Genomic DNA, 19,829 nt, shown 5'->3' with positions numbered 1-19,829 from the left:
GTTGCATTCTTTTCTGGCTCTAGGGGAGAGTCCTTTTTCTGTTCTTTTCCAGCCATTTTCCAGCTTTTAGAGGCCACTCACCTTCTTTGACATGTTCCAATCTAAGGGAACAATGGCATCCTTCAGTTTTGCTCCCCGCACCCCTTTATTCCCCTCTGCCCTGCACATACCCTTCCACCAGCATTCCCCCTCTTTAGTTCATATCTATGGGTCGTACATATAAGTTCTTTGGTCTCTACATTTCCTATACTATTCTTACCCTCCCCCTGTCTACTTTCTACCTACCATTTATGATACTTATTCTCTGTAGCTTTCTCCCTTCCCCTCCCCCACTGATAACCTTCCATGTGATCTCCATTTCTGTGGTTCTGTCCCTGTTGTTTGCTTTGTTTGTTTTTTAGGTTAGGTTGTTAATAGGTGTGAGCTTATTGTCATTTTACTGTTCATATTTTTAATCTTTTTCTTAGACAAGTCCCTTTAATATTTCATATAATATGAGCTGTGTGGTGATGAACTCCTTTACCTTGACCTTATCTGAGAAGCACTTTATCTGCCCTTCTATAATACATGATAGGTTTGCTGGATACAGTAATCTTGGATGTAGGTCCTTGCCTTTCATGACTTGGAACACTTCTTTCCAGCCTCTTCTTGCCTGCAAGGTTTCTTTTGAGAAATCAGTTTATAGTCTTATGGGAACTCCTTTGTAGGTAACTGTCTCCTTTTCTCTTGCTGCTTTTAAGATTCTCTCCTTATCTTTAATCTTGGGTAATGTTATTATAATGGACCTTGGTGTGGTCCTCCTTGGGTCCAGCTTCTTTGGGAATCTCTGAGCTTCCTGGACTTCCTAGTCTATTTCCTTTGTCAGATTAAGGAACTTCTCTTTCATTATTTTTTCAAATAAGTTTTCAATTTCTTGGTCTTCCTCTTCTCCTTCTGGAACCCTTATGAATCAGATGTTGGAATGTTTAAAGATGTCCTGGAAGTTCCTAAGCCTCTCCTCATTTTTTTTTGAATTCTTGTTTCTTCATTCTGTTCTGGTTGAATATTTCTTTCTTCCTTCTGCTCCAAACCGTTGATTTGAGTCCTGGTTTCCTTTCTGTCACTGTTGGTTCCCTGTGGGTTTTTCTTTATTTCACATAATGCAACCTTCATTGCTGCCTGGGTCTTTTTTATGCTGTTGAAATACCCAGTGAGTCCCTGGAGCATCTTGATAGCCAGTGTTGTGAACTGTGTGTATGATAGGTTGGCTGTTTCTTCATTGCTTAGTTGTATTTTTTCTGGAGCTTTGAGTTGTTCTTTCATTTGGGCCTTTTTGTTTTGTTTGTTTTATTATGTCTGTTATGTAGTAAGGGGTGGAGCCTTAGGTGTTCACTAGGGCAGGGCAACCCAATTGACTGTGTCCTGACCTTGTATGAGGGTTATGTGGGGGAGGAGTCTACAAGAGAACAGTGCCGCTAGCTCTGCTCGCTGCCCGATTTCAGTCACTTCCCCCGCTATCCACAAGCAAATTGGGCCTTTCTGGTGCTGATTCCCAGGGTGGGCTTCTGTACATTCTAGGACCCTGTGGGTCTCTCCAGTGAACTCTCCTGTGAGGCTGGGAGTTTCTGTTGCTGCCGCCTCAACCCCCACAGGTGTTTTCAGTCAGTGGTTTTAGGCTTTATTTTCCCATGCTGGATCCCTGGGTTGCGAGGTCTGTCGTGCCCCCCCCCCCCCAGTTGTTTCTGCCAGTTTAACTGCACACTAATGTGGGACCGCCCAGTCCTCCAGTTGTCACCTTGCCTATTCTGGTCCTCCAACCTCAGTCTTGTTGTTAGCCCTCTCCGCCCGGATACCCATCTCTGCCCCTCCCACCGGTCTGGATGAATGTTTCTTCTTTAACTCTTTGGTTGTCAGACTTCCATACAGTTCGATTTTCTGTCAGTTCTGGTTGTTTTTTGTTTTTAAATTTGTTGTTGTCCTTTTGGTTGTGAGAGGAGGCAGAGTGTGTCTACCTACACCTCCATCTTGGCTGGAAGTCTCGCATCCCTCAGTTTTTAAGAACTGTGAATAGATTAGGCCCATCTGGATAATCCAAGCTAATCTTATCATCTCAGGGTCCTTAGTTACTTCTGAAAAACCCATTTCCCATGCCAGGTAACATATTCACTAGTTCTAGAAATTAGGATATCTGAACATTTTGGGGAGACCATTATTCTGCCTGCAGCATAAAGCAGTGTTTATTAATTGATGTTTTACATTTCTAATGTGTATTCTGTTTTAATTTTAATATTAGTTTTTAACTTTAGTATTGCTTAAATTTTTTTTACTGTATAACATGTCCTGTTATTAATGTGATAATATTCTAATATTCCAAATAATATTTCTGTATATAATTGAACTTAATATGTTGATTTTGTTTTCAATGAAAGATTTTTTTCATTAGAGAAAGATTTATAGGTATTTTATTAGGATTTAAGAGAAAGATGTTCCTGGTACTGATACTCCTTTAGCTGGCATCATCTATCCTGGCCTCATCTTATAATTAGTAATTTTTTATCTCTTATTAAGTGTTAGTCACTAGTACCATTCAGGTAGAAGGCATGCTTTTAGTCTTGTGTGGAATATGCTGTCATAAAATTTTTAATGAAAGGGCAATTTCTACTATTGGGGAAGAATTTTTCTCAATGAAGAGATGAAAGAAGATGAAAATATGCTGGGAGATGAGAAAGTTTTGTTCAAAAAGTTAAACCACATGTAGCATCAAGTGCTCTTTTGTTTAACTCATTGGTATATTTGTTCACAGTTTTGTGAATTCAATAAATCTTTCTTTCATCTAGTAGAGCTGAAAGATGTTGTTAATTTGGTGACTGCTGTGGATTTCCCCAATTTGAAGATATTTGGAAATAGGGCTTTCTTCCAATAAATAGCATTTTTAGAGGTAGGAAGTTCTCTTAAAAGTTTTCAGAAAGATTTTTATAGAGAAAAATATTCTCATAGAAAAGTTAGTACTGAATTTTAACCTGTCAGATGCTGATAATTGGATCAAAATTCCATTATTGTAAATGTGTAAAATTAGAACAAAGGCATGATAGAAAAGGCTTTTTATATGAATGGCTCTTAATGGAGATACAAAGACTTTTTTTTTTCTTTTAGGTGTTGGTAGAATTTTTAGATAGTTTAAAGTTTTGGTATGATATTTCTTAATTACAATCATGACAGGGTGTCTAGTTTATTCATATACAGTCAAAATTAAGAGAGCTAATGAGAAATTTCTCTGCATCTGAGTTTAAGTGTATATATGATACAGATACTCTCTCCTACTTGTGTAAGGACTTCAGATGTCTTGGGATAAAATCAAGGGATACTAAAACCTCAGACAGACTCATGTAAATATGAAAAAACACCAAGTAACAGAGAAATGTGGATAAAGAGTAGCCTTTGCATATTTTCCACAGGATTAGCGGAGTAATGCTATTAAGATGTTTTTTTTTTTAACCCTCCAGTGACTTCCTTTTGCTAGTAAAATAAAATCTAAACTGCATAGCATGAACTACAAGGTCTCATATACAGGGTATGGGCAAAAGTAGGTTTTTTATTGTGAGTACATGAAACACACACTTTAGTCTTGTATTATTATTTATTCTTGTATTACATATTTTTTTCATATGAGCAATTGTAACCCTACTTTTGCCCACCCCTGTAATCTTTCCTTAATTATCTGACTCCATCTGCTACCACTCTGCCCCTAACTCCCTGTCATTTTGTCTCTTAGCTGTTTTATGTACTCTTCCCCCTAGAGGTTTATGCTGATGCCTCTGCCTAGGGTCCAGGCCCCAGGATTAATGGTGCTACCTGTTCTGAGGTTTAAATGGAATACTATTGTAAATTTGCTCTCTCTACTTCCTGCCAGTCCCATATTTTATTTTTTTCATAGTATCTGTAATGATGGGACATGAACATTTTCAATTATTTATATATTTGTCTCCCTGATTAAAATGTAAGGTCTATGAAGCAGGGACTTGGTATTTTTCACCATTTTATTCCCATTTCCTAGATCTGTGTGTAGTGCTTGGTTGGTTCTTAATAGATATTTATCAAGTGAATGTATCCATGTCAGTGGTAATTTGTGGGGGAGAGTGTGGGGGAATAGTTGTTGCCTGGGTCTCCTGAAATTCCAGGTTCAATTATAGAGCATTCTGTGATCGTTTAGTGATGCCTTCACGTGTATATGAAAAGGGAAATGTGTGAAATGTGTCACCTGTGTGCCATTCCTAGATAAGATCTACTAGAAATGATTTTTTCTAGAATACTTTCTTAATTTCTAGTAGACAATAATTCTACTAATTAATTTATTTACTCTTTAAATAATTATTTATTTCTAGTGGAAATAATAGAAATAAAGAATTTAGGCAAATATCCTTGCACTTCAGTTCTCCAACCCTCAGAAATAAGGTAGTATTTAGCCTAGGAATGTTGTGAGGATTAAATGAGATAGTGCATGTATTGTGCTATCACAGAGTCTGCGACATAGTAAGTGCTCAAGAAATGTTAGCTGTCACTTCGTTATTACCAGTCATTAACTTATCTAGCTGCTGATTGTTTAGAAAAAAAGATACTTCAGGTAGTTAGAAGAAAGATACTTCAGTGCATGCTCAAACAGAACCTTGATAGTGTACAAAGTCAGGCTGTTATCAGTGTGCTCCCTGACTGACCTTTTTATTAGCCAACTTGGAAAAATTGTATTTGAGGTATGCATGAGTTTCCTAGGGCTGCCATAACAAATTATCACAAACTGGATGGTTATGTTAGCTACACTGAACCTGCGCTTTCCAGTACGGTTGCCAGTAGACACATGTGACTGTTTAAGTTAATTAAAGGTAAAATTTAGTTTCATAGTCACAGTAGCCACATTGCAAGAATGCAATAACTAAGGGTGGCTACTGTGTTGGACATTATGCAGCATGTAAATGTTTCCATCACCATAGAAAATTCCATTGGATTGCACTGCTGTGAACAATTAGGATATTTCTGACTAGCACTTTTATTTGCTTTAGGTGCCTTTGTATAGGTTTGTTTCTTTAAAATGTTTACCTATAAATTTGGAGTGGTTCAAAATAGCTGAATAAAATATTTTATGGATTTATTTTAAAAGTTCTGCAGCAGAATTACTCATTAATGTTATTTATGAATTGTTTATTAACCAACTCCTTTTTTCATTGTTGAGAACATATGGAGTCAGTAATAGAACATACTGAATGTCTTTTTCCCTGTATATTTATAACTAAGTGCCTGAAGGACATGGGATACTGTTTTATTTATTTTATTTGAATTATATGCCAGAGACTAAGCTCTTGTGTATTCAGGGCTATAATTTATAGTATTAATTAAAAACAGCTTTACTTTTCTCCCTAGAATGAATTCAATGTATTCTTCTTTACTGTATGTGAATATTGAGTTTGTTCTTTCACTCATAATCATTTTTTCTTGTCTCCCTTTCTCTCACTCCACGCTTTTTTTTTTTTTTTTTTTTTTGCTTTCTAACTTCTTTCATTTAACTCACTCCCACTCTTCTCTTCTCTGTCTCCCCTTCCTTACCCCCTTCCTCCAATATGCTCCTTAGGAAAAATGGAAATGATACAATATTTTTATTAAATCATTAATGAACTTCTCCCCCGTTTGTTTGTAATCAAATACTTTAAAAACTTTTTTTCTTCAAGTTTGGTTGACCCTTAGTTTGAAAGTTCTAGAGCTTCCTCACACCACCTAGTGATTAAACAATCACATGTAGGCAATATTTATTTTTCTGCCAGAAAGGCAAATATAATCAATCACTTTTATAAATCAGAGGCTATATTTTGAGCTGTGTGCATTCATACAAATTCTATGTGACCATCAGGGTGAAAGAAAATCTGTTTCTTAAACACACACATATATTTAACTTAAAAAATTTTCATTTACATAATTTCACATTCACAGAAAAGCAAAATAATTACCATGAACTCATTCCCCAAGTTCCCCAAATGCTAATTTTAATAAATTTGCTAATTATTCTCATTTTATATGTACACATTTTTTTCTGATCCTTTTTGAGAGGAAGATGTAAACATGATGCCCCTTAACTTCTAAAATACCCCTGTGTTTCAAAGACAGAGATATTTTTTACATCTGTAGTATAATAAAAACAGGAAATGACACTGATACAGTATTATATGTCAATATGCAGACCATGTTCTGATCTTGCCAGTTGTCCAGATTAACATCCTTTACGGGAAGAGAAGCACCCTAGATCCAAAGTTGGATTCAGCTGTCAGGTCTTTTCAGTGTCTTTTGACTTTGCCCAGTTTTTCATTCAGTTTTATGGCCTTTACATTAGAACATATGACTGATTACCCTCATTATTTTTTGGTAATAAAACCTTTTTTTAAAGATATAATTCATACACCATACAGTTCTCCCATTTCAAATGTGTAATTCAGTGCTTTTTAGTATATTCAGTTATAAGACCATCACCACATTTTAGAATACTTTCGTCATTCCAAAAGGAAACCCATTACTTCCTAGCAGTTTCTCCCATTTCTTTCCCCACCCATCCATAGGCAATTAGAAATCTACTCTGTTTTGGAAGATTGCCCTATTCTGGCCATTTCATACACATGGAATCATTTACATTTGACTTTTTTAGTCTGGCTTCTCTCACGTAGCATAATGTTTTAGCACATATCAATACTTCTTCCTCTTTATGGCTTAATGATGTTTTATTGCATGAATATACCAACTTTTTATGTCAGTTGATTGCACTTTGCTTGTTTACACCTTTTTTACTGTTAGGGATAATGCTGCCATGAGCATTCATTGACAATTTTTTTGTGTGGACATATGTTTTCATTTCTCTTGGATATACAAGGTATGTCTAGAAAGTATCCAGCCATGTGCTATGGAAAATAGAGACATTTATTGAAGAAGATATGAGATACAAGAAACATTGTACGTAAGACAGTGGTGCCTCAGTCCCCTTCAAAGTAGGACCTTACACAGTTCTCCCAGTTTCCACCAGCTGCCCTGTCATATTTTCCTGTATCTCACTGGTGGTCTGAAATCTCTTCCCTTTCAGAGGTGGTTACTTTTGGGAAAAGCCAAAAGTCTCAGGGCATCAAATCTGGGCTGTAGTGGGGTGGGGCTGAGTCACCTGGGTGATTTGAGGTTTCACAAAAAAATTCACGACAAGTAATGTGTGAGTGGCCACGTTGTCATGTCAAAGCTGCCATTCACCAGTTACCCAGAGCTGTGGCCTTCTGAATCATCCAAGTAGTTTCCACAGAGAAATGTTCAAGCTCAACACAAAATTTGATGCGGATTCATTGCTGTACTTGCTTAGTCATTTTGAGTGCAGTGGCCACACTGTACACATGCTCATTCAGCGGCGTCTAACACCCCCTCTGACTGGTACAGTGAAGTCGTCATTGTTCACACATGTGCATTCCAGTCCATTCTCCTTGGCTGCCAGGATACATTGATGTCACACAAACCATTCTTGGTAGATTAACAATGGCTGTGCTTTTTCCGAACTGACCTTGTATACACTCACCTTGTAAAGTTGACTTAACAATATTACGTTAGTTTCAGGTGTACATGTAGTGATGCGACATTTATGTAACTTACGCAGTGATTGAAGTGATTACCCCATCATTTCCTTATATTGAAGATTCATTACTACTGAATTCTCAGCTTACCCTGTGTTCACTGACCACCTTCGCTGTTAAATCAGGCATACCGGTTTTAGTCTTTAAGTTCCTGTTACTTTGTAGCAGCTGACACTGTTGTCTGCTTCTCCTCTTTGAACTTTTTGTTATTTTGATTTTGATCTCATTCTTTTAAGGAAACCACATAGACTCTCTTCTTAATAAAACCAAACCTGATGCTTCCAGTGGTTCCAGGTAGATATGTCTCCAGTTAGGTAGGTTTGTTTGGGACTAAGATTTTTCATTCTCAGAGATTATTTACTTTGCTTTTGTCTACCTCCCAATTATTGCTGCTGCTAACACCATGCTTGGCTAAGTGGTCAGAAGCAGAGCTGGATTCAAGTGTGTTCTCACAACTCTTTCCTTATTTCATATAAGACACCAGTTACCCAGGAAAAGGAATGCTTTAAAGAGATTTGCCATTGCACTTTTAGTAAAGTTTTTTTAAAGCCTTTTTTTGTTGTTCTCAGTTGAGATCATTGCAGCATTGTTATGTAATAAAAATTAGAAATAGCATGCATCCCATTAACAGGGGAATGGATCAATGCATTATGGTGTATCTGTGTGTGAGGTACTGGGTAGCTAGTAAATGAATGAAGTAGGTCTGTGTGTACTGATGATGCATAGAAAACAAGTCAAGGGCAGACCTATTTTATATATCATCTATGTGTGTTTCATCATTTGTGAACAAAAAAAAAGGGAAAAGAAAAAACTGCAGAGCTGTCAGACCCCCTTATGCATGGTTTCACTTTTTGCAGTTTCAGTTATCTGTGGCCTAGCACAGCTGGAATATTAAATGGAAATTTCTAGAAGTAAACAATTCATAGGTTTAATTACGTGCTGTTCTAAGCAGCTTGAGGAAATCTCATGCTGTCCTGCGCTGGCCTGCTCTGTGGCCCCGGGACGTGAATCACCCCTTTGTCCACCCAGTGTGTCTGTGCTGTATATGCCACTCACCCCCAGTCACTTAGTAGCCGTTTCTTTATCAGATTGGCTGTTAGGGAGACATAACTTCGATTATCAGTACATGGTTTTAATTGTCCTATTTTATCACTGGTTATTGTTCTTAATCTCTTACTGTGGCTAATCTATAAATTAAACTTCAGTACAGGTATGTGTGTAGAGGAAAAACATAATATATATAGGATTTGTCACTGCCTGTGATTTCAGGTATCCACCGGGGGTCTTAGAACATGTACCTTAGGGATAAACGGAGACTGCTGTGTACAGGGTGGGGAAAAGTAGGTTTACAGTTGTTTGTTTGTGAAATAATGCAACTATTAATAAATAATAATACAAGATTAATCTCTTTGTGTACTCACAACTGAAAACCTACCTTTGCCCCACCCTATGTATAAATGTTAGCACTGGAAAATGCCCCGGTATCTACTCCTCAAACTATTAAGAATGATTTCTTCTGAGGAGTAGAAATGGAGGATGGAGGATGTTATGGGTTACTTTATTTCTGCTTTATATTTCTATCTTGTTTGAATTTGGTCATCGAACATGTATTTCTTCTGTAATAAAACATGATGAACTGAATATCAAGTTATGATCCATTGTTATTTAACTTTCTCTATTCCTTTAGCTCCTTGGACTACAGTCTTTGCTTTTTTTCATTTCCCTTCTAAACTCCAGCCACTCTAACTTGGTCTCCCTAGTGGGCTTCTTATAATCTAATCCTGCTTATCCCTCAAGAAGCATTCCTGGCTCACTCAGTCAGGTTTTATCGCCTCTCCTCTGTGATCTCAGGGCACCCTGGGAAATCTTTCCTAGCCGCTGGTGGCGGGACTGCAGGCGGTGTTATTTGACTTTGTAGTCCATGGACCTGAACAGAGCACCCAGCACCGGGCAGAAAGTCATTAAAAGGGGTTTCAGTGTTAAAATAATAAAGAATGGAATTTGGGGTAGATCCCCTTAATATCAGTATGTCTTTTTCTGTAGGTTGTCATTTTCTGCCATTTTTCTCGAAGCTCTGTAAGAAGAGACCTGCTTTAATTAAACTTCAGTTTGTGTCTGAGGACATTCTCAGTTGATGTTGACGGGCCCTGCTGACAGCTCCAGGAAGTGTAGTTCAACATGATATGGTTTTTGAAACTGTCATCAGAAGACAGGAGAATGGCAATTTCATACTTTATTGTAACAAAAAACATTAATAAGAACATTTAAAATAATATCTTTAAATGCATTAACTAAAGAAAACCTGGATTTCTGTGCTGAGATGTGTAACACTGACTCAAGCAGAATGATAAACACAAATTAATATCTCTCCTCCTTGTAAATTGCTTCTCTAACAGTTTGTTTTCTTTTCAGGTTCAACAGATAGATCGTGTAGTAGAAGTTGTGGAGGAAACCATTAAAGGTAACTTTTGAGAGTGAGATAGACAGAGGTATATACTGTCTGTAAAACTGCCTTGTAAGAAGATAACCTGGACGAGGCCCGGAGCCAGTGGACTGAACTGGAGAGCCCGGCTATTCTCATCAGCTCCGGGAAGGAGCACGAGTCACCACCATCTCCTGTTGTTTCCAGCTTCTTAGCTCTCGCTTCATACTTTACTATTCACTCTTTAGACACATTAAAAAAAGATGAAGACTCATCCACCATGGCAGTCTCAGGTGTTGCAATGATTTCTGGGGACTTTAAAGCATGTGAGGTCACACTCATAAAAACAATGAATATTTTGGACTATAAGACGTGTGCACCCCCCCTCCATTTGGGAGTGAAGGGGGTGCGTCTTATAGTCTGAGCATAGCTTGCCTGGCTTGCTGTGGGGCAGCCTATGTTATTTATGTTATTAAATATTTTACCACGTTTTTTGCTCTAAATTTTTTTTCTTGTTTTCCTCTAAAACCTAGGTGTGTCTTACAGTCTGTGCATGTTACAGTCCAAAGAATTCAGTATTACTTAGTTAACATTTATTGAGCATGTTTATGAAAATTTTTGTTTTAGATACAAAGTTTTGTCCCTGACTGCTTCATGCATTGACAGATCTCATATAAGAAACATATATTTGATCATCTTATAAGCAAGTCAGGTTACAGTTATTTATTTATTTAATAAATTAGGGTGACATTGGTTAATAAAATTCTATAGGTTTCAGGTGTACAGTTCTGTAACATGTCATCTGTATACTGTATTGTGCATTCACCACCACAAGTCAAGTCTCCTTTCATCTCTGTTTATGCCTCCTTTTACCCTCTTTTACTTCCCTCTGCTTCCCTTTCCCTCTGGTAATCACCATACTGTTGTCTGTGTCTATGAGGGTTTTTTTTGTGGGGTTTTTTTTTAGCTTAATCCCTTCACCCTATACACCCATGCCCCAAACCCACCCCCTCTAATGGCTGTCAGTCTGTTCTCTGTCTCTATGAGTCTGTTTCTATTTTGTTGTTAGTTGGGGTTTTTTTTTTTTTTTCATTAGATTCCACATATAAATGAAATAACGTGGTACTTGTCTTTCTTTGACTGGCTTACTTCATTTAGCGTAATACTCTCCAGGTCCATTCATGCTTTGCAAAAGGTAAAATTTCCTTCTTTTTTATGGCTGAGTGGTATTCCATTGTGTAAATGAGCCACAGCTTGTTTTGTTTTGTTTTGTTTTTAATCCACTTGTCTACTGGTGGGTACTTAGGCTGTTTCCAAATCATGACTATTATAAATAACAGTATAATGAATATAGGGGTATATATATATATATATATATATTCTTTTGAATTAGTGTTTGGGCCTTTTCAGATATATTCCCAGAAGTGGAATCAGTGGGTCATAAGGAAGTTCCATTTTTAATTTTTTGAGGTAACTTCACACTGCTTTCCACAGTGGCTGCACCAGTTTGCATTCCCACCAACAATGCCCAAGGGTTCCCCTTTCTCCACATCCTCGCCAGCACTTGTTGTTTGTTGATTTATTGATGATAGTCATTGTGACAGGTGTGAGGTGATATTGTGGTTTTAACTTGCATCTCTCTGATGATTAGCGATGCATAGATCATTTTTTCATATGTCTATTGTCCACCTGTATGTCCTCTTTGGACATGGAGAAATGTCCGTTCAGCTCCTTTGCCAATTTTTAAAAATAATTTTTATTTGTTGATTTTAGAGGGGGTAAGGGGTAGAGAGCAATACATCAATTTGTTCCACTTATTTATACATTCATTGGCTGTTTCTTGAATGTGTGTTGACTAGAGATTGAACCTGAAACCTTGGTGTATCAGGATGATCTAACCAACTGAGCTACCAGGTCAGGACACTTTGCCTATTTTTTAATTGGATTGTGTTTTAGTGTGGAGTTTTGTAAGTTCTTGATAGATTTTGTACATTAACCCCTTGTCAGACATATCACTGGCAAATATGTTCTCCCATAGTGGGTTGTTTTTTCATTTTACTGATGGTTTCCTTTTCTTTGCAAAACCTTTTTAGTTTGATATATTCCCATTTATTTTATAGTTTCTGTTTCTCTCTTCCAAGGAGATATACCAGAAAAAATATTGCCACAAGAAATCCCTGAGATTTTACTGCCTATGTTTTTTCTTCTAGTATTTCTATGCTCTTGAGTCTTACATTTAAGTTTTTAATCCTTTTTGAGTTTATTTCTGTGTATGGTGTAAGAAGGTGGTCTGATTTCATTCTTTTACACATATCTGTCCAATTTTCCCAACACCACTCATTAAATAGACTATCTTTACCCCATTGTGTGTTTCTTCCTCCTTTGTCAAATATCAATTGACTGTAAAGGGCTGGGTTTGTTTCTGGGTCTCTATTCTGATCCATTGATCTATGTGTCTGTTTTTATCCGAGTACCAGGCTGTATTGACTACTGTGGTCTTATAGTTTGATATCAGGTAGCAGGATTCCTCCAACTTTGTTCTTCTTTCCCAAGATTGCTGTTGCTATTCTGGTTCTTTTGTGGTTCCATACAAATTTTTGGAATGTTTGTTCTAGTTCCGCAAAATATGCTGTTGGTATCTTGATAAGGATTGCACCGAATCTATAGATTGTTTTGTGTAGTATGGACATTTTAATGATGATAATTCTTCCTATCCATGAATACGGTATATGCCTCCACTTATTTCTGTCTTCTTCAGTTTCTTTCTTCAGTGTCTTGCAATTTTTTGAGTACAGGTCTTTTACATCCTTTGTTAAATTTATTGATAGATTTTTTTAATGCAATTGTAAATGTGTTTTCTTAATTTCCCTTTCTCTGTTTTTTTATTGGTGTATAAAAATGCAACTGATTTCTGGATATTTATTATGTATCCTGCTACTTTACTGAATTCATTTATCAGTTCTGGTAGTGTTTTTTTCTTTAATGGAATCTTTAGGGTTCTCTATATACAGGATCATATCATCTGCAAATACTTTTTCTTTCCAGTTTGGATGCCTTGCTGTTGAAGGCGTCTTGGTTGTAGGTCCTTGTTTTTCATCATCTTGAATATTGCTTCATGCCAGTTCTTTCTGGCCTGAAATGTTTCTGTTGAGAAATCAGCTGCCTGCCTTATGGGAGTTATCTTGTAGATAACGACTGTCTTGCAGTTTTTAAGATTCTCTCTTTGTCTTTAACACTTGCTATTTTAATTATGATGTGCCTTACTGGATGGATCTTTGGATCCATCTTGTTTGGGGCTCTTGGTGCTTCCTGGACTTCTGTGTCTTTTTTTTTTTTACTAGTTTAGGAAAGTTTTCAGTCATTATTTTTTCAAATAGAGTCTTGATCCCTTGCTCTCCCTCTTCTCCTTCTGGTACCCCTGTGATACAGATATTGTTATATTTCATGTTGTCCCAAAGGTCCTTTAAACTATCTCCATTTTAAAAAAATTCTTTTGTTTTTTTCTGCTCTTATTGTGTGTTTTCTGATACCTTGTCTTTCAAATTGTTAATTTGATCCTCTACTTCTTCCAGCCTCCTCTTTGTTCCTTCTAGTGTATTCCTTGTTGCAGGTATTGTATTCTTCATTTCATTTTTAATTTTTTATTTTTAGAGAATGGGGAAGGGAGGGAAAAGAGAGGGAGAGAAACATCAGTGTGTGATTGCCTTTTGCATGCTCCCAACTGGGGACCTGTCTTCAACCCAGGCGTATACCCTGAGTGGGAATCAAACCAGCAACCCTTTGGTTCATAGGCCAGCACTCAATCCACTGAGCCACACCAGCCAGGGCTAGATTCTTCATTTCTGACTGGTTCTTTTTTTATGGTTTCTATGTCTTTTTAATGCTGTTATAGTTCTCACTAAGTTCCTTGTAGTTCTAAGTTTCTTGAGAATCTTTATAATTTTTTTAAACTATATAGATCTGATAAATTCCTTGCTTCCTTTACTTAGCTCTATTTCTGGAGCTTTCTCTTATTTTTTCGTTTGAAGCATGTTTCTTTGTCTCCCATTTTGGCTGCCTCTTTGTGTTTGTTTCTATGTGTTAGGTAGATCTGTTATGATTCTCAGTCTTGGTAGGATAGCCTTATGTAGTAGCTGTCCTGGGGAGTCCAGTGGTACATTCTCTTTGATCACCTGAGCTGGGTGCTCTAGGAATGTGCATTATGTGGGCCTTGCTGTTGTATTTGAGTCTTGGTTGCTATTGGTCCATTCCATACATGGGTCAACCCTCAGGCTGGCAGACTGTGAGGATCATCCCTGATCACGGTGTATGAGCTGCTGTGCAGGTGCTGATCCACACAGAGTGGAATTCACCTTAGCTGTGTCTGGTGCCTGCTGAGATCTCCCTTTGGATATAACTCCTGTGAAGCTAATTGGATCCTGCTCTGATATTGTTTGAAGCTGGCCTCTTGGGCCTCTTGAGAGGGACTCTGGTGCAGCCCAATGCCAGTTGCTGCCTGTGACTAGCCCTGGGCAAACTGTTTAGAGCTGCAAAGTGATCCACTGTTTGTGACTCCCTTTGCTGGGGCCTGGGTGTGCATGGGATGGACTAAGCTACTCACCAGGGCTCGCTTTTACCAGCACCAGGCCCAGGGTTAGGTTAGCAAATGTGCTAAAACATCTCAAGATTTACTTCCACCTGCCTCTTAGTCTTAAGTCACTGAAAGAGCCTCTGGTGGTGCTTAAGTTGCATAAGGTAGGTTCTCAGTGAGTCACCAGGTAAAGGGCTAATAGTGTTCATCAGATTGATGCAGGTTCAAACTTGGTGCCAGTGCTGGGTCTGAGGCAACTTAGCAAATGTCCCAGGGCATACCAAGTTTAGTTGCCACCCGTTGGGTGCTTATAAATCTTTGTGTTGGGGTGGGATCTCAGGGAGTTTTCTGAGTAAAGTCAGTAGAGTTTATCAGGGTTGAACACCCCAAGGTTTGGCCATGTGAAGGGAGGACTCTGCACTGATAGGTGTGCAAGAGAAAAATGTCCCCTGTCCTAGAGCCACACAACTCAGCCTATTCCAGATTCTGCTTAGTGCCTGATCTCAGGATAGCGAGACCACTGAGAGTGTAGGGCCAGAGTATTTCCTGCAAGGTGCAGGTGCCAGTCAGTCTTTGGGGAAGATGCTGGCAGAGGCCTCCACCCCCAAGCCACACAACTCAGCCTGTCTCAGTGTCTTCCAAGACCTTGGCATGGCAGAGCCGTAAGGAGTTCAGAGTATGAGTCTGCTGGGAGACTCTTGGATCTCCCGTAAGGGGTTGGTGCCAGTCACATTCATGGGAAGGTGAGGGGTCATGGCCCCTACCCCACAGCTACCCAACTCAGTCACTGATTCCCCCTGAATCTGCCCAGACCTCTATACCCCAGCCCAGGCAGCTGACTCCTTAGTAGGGTGCAAGCTCTGTAGGGAGGGGCTATCACCTTTCTCCTAGGCTGTTGCTGTATTGAGGGGAGTGCTCCACCTAAGAAAGATGGCATCTCCTGTGTGGGAGAAGAACTCTGCTCAGGGATCCTGGAGGCTGTTCCTTCAGCTTTCTCCCCAGAGTCACAAACCCCAGACTCTCCTCATGAGAATCTAGTCTGCTTTGCCATCCTTCCACTGGCACCCAGGGTAAGTGGCTGTGGTCAAGATATTATGTGTTGACCCTTTAGGAGGGCACCTATGTCTTTAGCAGACTCTGGGTCTTTCCCTGGCAGACAGAATCCCTGCTGATTTTCACAGCCAGATATTATGTCAGCATCTTTTCTAGGCTGTGGTGCTCTGGGCTGGAAAAGTCTGGCTTGGAGTTGAGACCCCACGCTCCTCATGGGGTTCCTTTGCATCTCAGATATCTCTCTAGAATCTCAGCTAACCCTCCCTTGCTCCCCGCGCCCCCCAATCTCTCCCCTGGTGGGAGTGGGGCCAGCCCTTTTCATGTCTGTATTCTTCTTGCCAGTCTTTTTTAAAATATATTTTATTGATTATTCTATTACAGTTGTTCCATTTCCCCCCCTTCATTCCCCTCCACCCTACACACCCTCTCCCACCCACATTTCCCCCCTTTAGTTCATGTTCATGTGTCATACTCAAAAGTTCTTCAGCTTCTACATTTCCCATACTATTCTTGCCCTCCCCCTATTTTCTACCTACCTTCTATGCTACTTACTCCCTGTACCTTTTCCCCCTCTCTCCTCCTCCCACTCCCCTGTTGATAACCCTCCATGTGATCTCCATTTCTGTGGTTCTGTTCCTGTTCTAGTGGTTTGCTTAGTTTCTTTTTGTTTTTGTTTTAGGTGTGGTTGTTAATAATTCTGAGTTTGCTGTCATTTTACTATACATGTTTTTTTATCTTCTTTTTCTTAGATAAGTCCCTTTAACATTTCATATAGTAAGGGCTTGGTGATGATGAACTCCTTGAACTTGATCTTATCTGAGAATCACTTTATCTGCCCTTCCATTCTAAATGAAAGCTCTGCTGGATAGAGCAATCTTGGATGTAGGTCCTTGCCTTTCATGACTTGGAATACTTCTTTCCAGCCCCTTCTTGCCTGCAAGGTTTCTTTTGAGAAATCAGCTGACAGGCTGATGGGAACTCCTTTGTTGGTGACTGTCCCCTTATCTCTTGCTGCTTCTAGGATTCTCTCCTTCAATTTTACCTTGGGTAATGTAATGATGATGTGCCTTGAAGGTGTGTTCCTCCTTGGATCCAACTTCTTTGGGACTCTCTGAGCTTCCTGGACTTCCTGAAGGTCTGTTTCCTTTGCCAGATTGGGGAAGTTCTCCTTTATTATTTGTTCAAATAAGTTTTCCACTTGTTGCTCTTCCTCTTCCCCTTCTGGCACCCTTATGATTCGAATGTTGGAACATTTAAAGATATCCTGGAGGTTCCTAAGCCTTTCCTCATTTTTTTGAATTCTTATTTTTTGATTCTTTTCTGTTTGGTTGTTTCTTTCTTCCTTCTGGTCCACTCCGTTGATGTGAGTCCCAGTTTTCTTCCCATCACTATTGGTTCCCTGTGCATTTTCCTTCATTTCACTTAGTGTAGCCTTCATTTTTTCATCTAATTTGTGACCAAGTTCAACCAATTCTGTGAGCATCCTGATCACCAGTGCTTTGAACTGTGCATCTGATAGGTTGGCTGTCTCTTGGTTGCTCAGTTCTGTTTGCTCTGGAGCTTTGAGCTGTTCTTCCGTTTGGGCCTTTTTTTTTTTTTTTTTTTTTTTTTTTGTCTTGGAGCGTCTGTTGCATAGTGAGCGGTGGAGCCTTAGGTGTTCACTAGGGCGGGGTGACCCAATTGCTGGGTTATGATGCTGTCTGGATGAATGTGTCTATTTTAACTCCTTGGTTGTCGGACTTCCATACAGTTCAATTTTCTGTCAGTACTGGTTGTTTTTTTGTTTCTAAATTTTTGTTGTCCTTATTTTGGTTGTGTGAGGAGGCACAGTGTGTCTACCTATGCCTCCATGTATGCCTCCATTCTTGCCAGTCTTGATGTGGCTTCTAAGACTTCTTCAGCTAGTCTTCCATTGGTAATTCAGTTTGGTTACTCAATATTTTAGTTACGATCCCATTTTGGTCCTGGCAGGGGGTGTGTGTAACATCCACCTACTTTGCTGTTATCTTAGAACTCCCTGTTCTTTTATTTTTTTAATCTTATTTTTATGTTTGTGTAAAACAGATTTAACTTACATTTTAGATCAGGAAGACAATTTAATCAATTATGGGATAAGAAAATTATTTGTATTTTTTTAGTTTTATTGAGATACAATTGACATTTGCATGTTTTTCTATCACAGTTCTTTTTTAGAAGTACTTTTTAAAGTTCAATTTTGGTACCTCTCCAAGGTGTAATTTTTGTAGTTTCACTAGAAAATAGAATTATGCTTTGCTTGTTTCATTAGCCAGTGTTCTTTGAAATAGATTTTTATAGATATTGTTGAGAAATGTCCTTCTTAATTCTGTAGTTTAATTCTTAATTTTTTAAATGTATTGATTTGAGAGAGAGAAAGAGAAAATGAGAGTCATCAATTTGTTTCACTTACTTATGCATTCATTGGTTGCTTCTTTGTGCCCTGTCCAGAGATTAAACCTACAACCATGGTATATCATGACAATGCTCTAGCCATCTGAGTTGCCTGGCCAGGGCCTGACTCTTAAACTGTAGCCTGTTTTTACTTTGTTAGATTCGTACAAGTGAAAGCTGGTAATATGATATTAAAATACTAAGCTAAGTGCATTGAGGGTCTCACAATTTTTACTGTTTTCTTATAAATGAGAAATTTGCCTTTAAAGCAAAAAGAACCAAATAGATTACTGACCTCAAATTGAGATTTTTTTAACTACATACTTTTCCTGCTGTCTGTGTCAGCTACCTTCCATATGCTGTTATTAATGCTTATTAATTTTGAACTTTTGATTTATTTAGAAATTGATGACCACAGAATATGAGAATGAGACAGTACCTTAATCTTTTGAAATTCCAAAATAAAATGAAATGTCATGAATAAAAGTTTTAGCATTGATAATTTGAAGTGTTTTTTGTTTTTCCAAACCATCCGTCAACCCTATCTTGGAGGATTCAGAAGTACTAGTGTTAGGCACTTACCATGTTATGGGCACTATGCTAAACACTTCACATGGATTGTCATTTAATCTTCACAACAGTACTGTGCAGTGGGTATAAATATTGTTGTCATTTTTCAGATGAGGAATTTGAGACACAGGCCTCACAGCTAGTAAGTGGCAGAGTTGGGGTTTGAATAAGTTCTGGCTCTAGAGCCTGTGCTCGTGAGTTTGACACCAGTGAGAACCACTACCTTAATGGTTGTTTGATTGAGCTTGTCAAAGCTGTGTTTCAAGATGTTTGAAGATAGTGTAGTCTTATTTACTTTCTGTTTGAGTGCTAATAGCATACTGTCCATTCAATAATTTTTAAAAAAAGTTAATGAAGATAACACAAGAGGAAATCTAGGTGACCTTGGGTATGTCGGTGACTTTTTAGGTATAACACCCAAAGCATGATCCTGGAAAGAAATAATTGATAAATTGGACTTCATTAAAATTAAAACTTCTGCTTTGCAAAATACACTATTATAAGATGAGAAAACTGTTTCAGAGTGTAAGAAAAATATTTGGAAAAGACATATCTGATAAATAACTCTTATCCAGTATTTTGTGTATTTACAAAGAACTCTTAAAATTCAGTTAATAAACAATCTGATTTAACAAATGGGCCAACAATCTGAACAGGAACTACAAAAAAGAACATATACAAATGGCAAATAAGCATCTGAAGAGATAGATGTTCAACATCATATGCCATTAGTCAGGTGGAAATTGAAAGAATAATTAGCTGCCACACACACGTATTAGAATGGCCGAAATCTAAAACACTGACAACACTGAATGCAGATGAGAATGTGGAGCAACAGGAGCTTTCAGTTATCGCTGGTAGGAGTACAAAAGAGTTTGGCAGTTCTTTGCAAAACTAAACATACTCTTTCCATAGGATCCAGCAGTTTCACTCCTTGGTATTTATCCAAAGGAGTTGAACACTTAAGTCCATGCAAGAACTTGCATATGGATATTTATAGAAGTTTTTGTCATAAGTGTGAAAAACTTGGATACAACCAAAACGTCCTTCAGTGAATGGATAAACAAACTCTGGTACATTCAAATGGTGGAATATTACACAATGCTGAAAAGAAATGAACTAGGAAACCATGAAAAGATGTGGAGGAAACTTAAAAGTAAATTACTAAGAAAATGAGGTCAATTTG

The 19,829-nt window shown here is 38.2% G+C and overlaps 1 protein-coding gene across 3 annotated transcripts in view; it reads left to right on the top strand.

The window, feature by feature from the left end:
* Window positions 1-19,829, top strand: part of CDKAL1 (CDK5 regulatory subunit associated protein 1 like 1) — a 649,842-nt gene that overhangs the window by 209,340 nt on the left and 420,673 nt on the right. For all 3 annotated transcript variants that reach the window (XM_036026451.1, XM_028511592.2, XM_036026452.1), the window contains exon 7: window positions 10,032-10,080. In XM_036026451.1, the coding sequence (XP_035882344.1) occupies window positions 10,032-10,080 (49 nt within the window). The remainder of the gene's footprint in view (window positions 1-10,031; window positions 10,081-19,829) is intronic.

This window comes from Phyllostomus discolor, chromosome 5, assembly GCF_004126475.2.
Source record: "Phyllostomus discolor isolate MPI-MPIP mPhyDis1 chromosome 5, mPhyDis1.pri.v3, whole genome shotgun sequence".
Classification (NCBI taxonomy): Eukaryota; Metazoa; Chordata; class Mammalia; order Chiroptera; family Phyllostomidae; genus Phyllostomus; species Phyllostomus discolor.
This window is presented reverse-complemented; position numbering and strand designations above follow the sequence as displayed.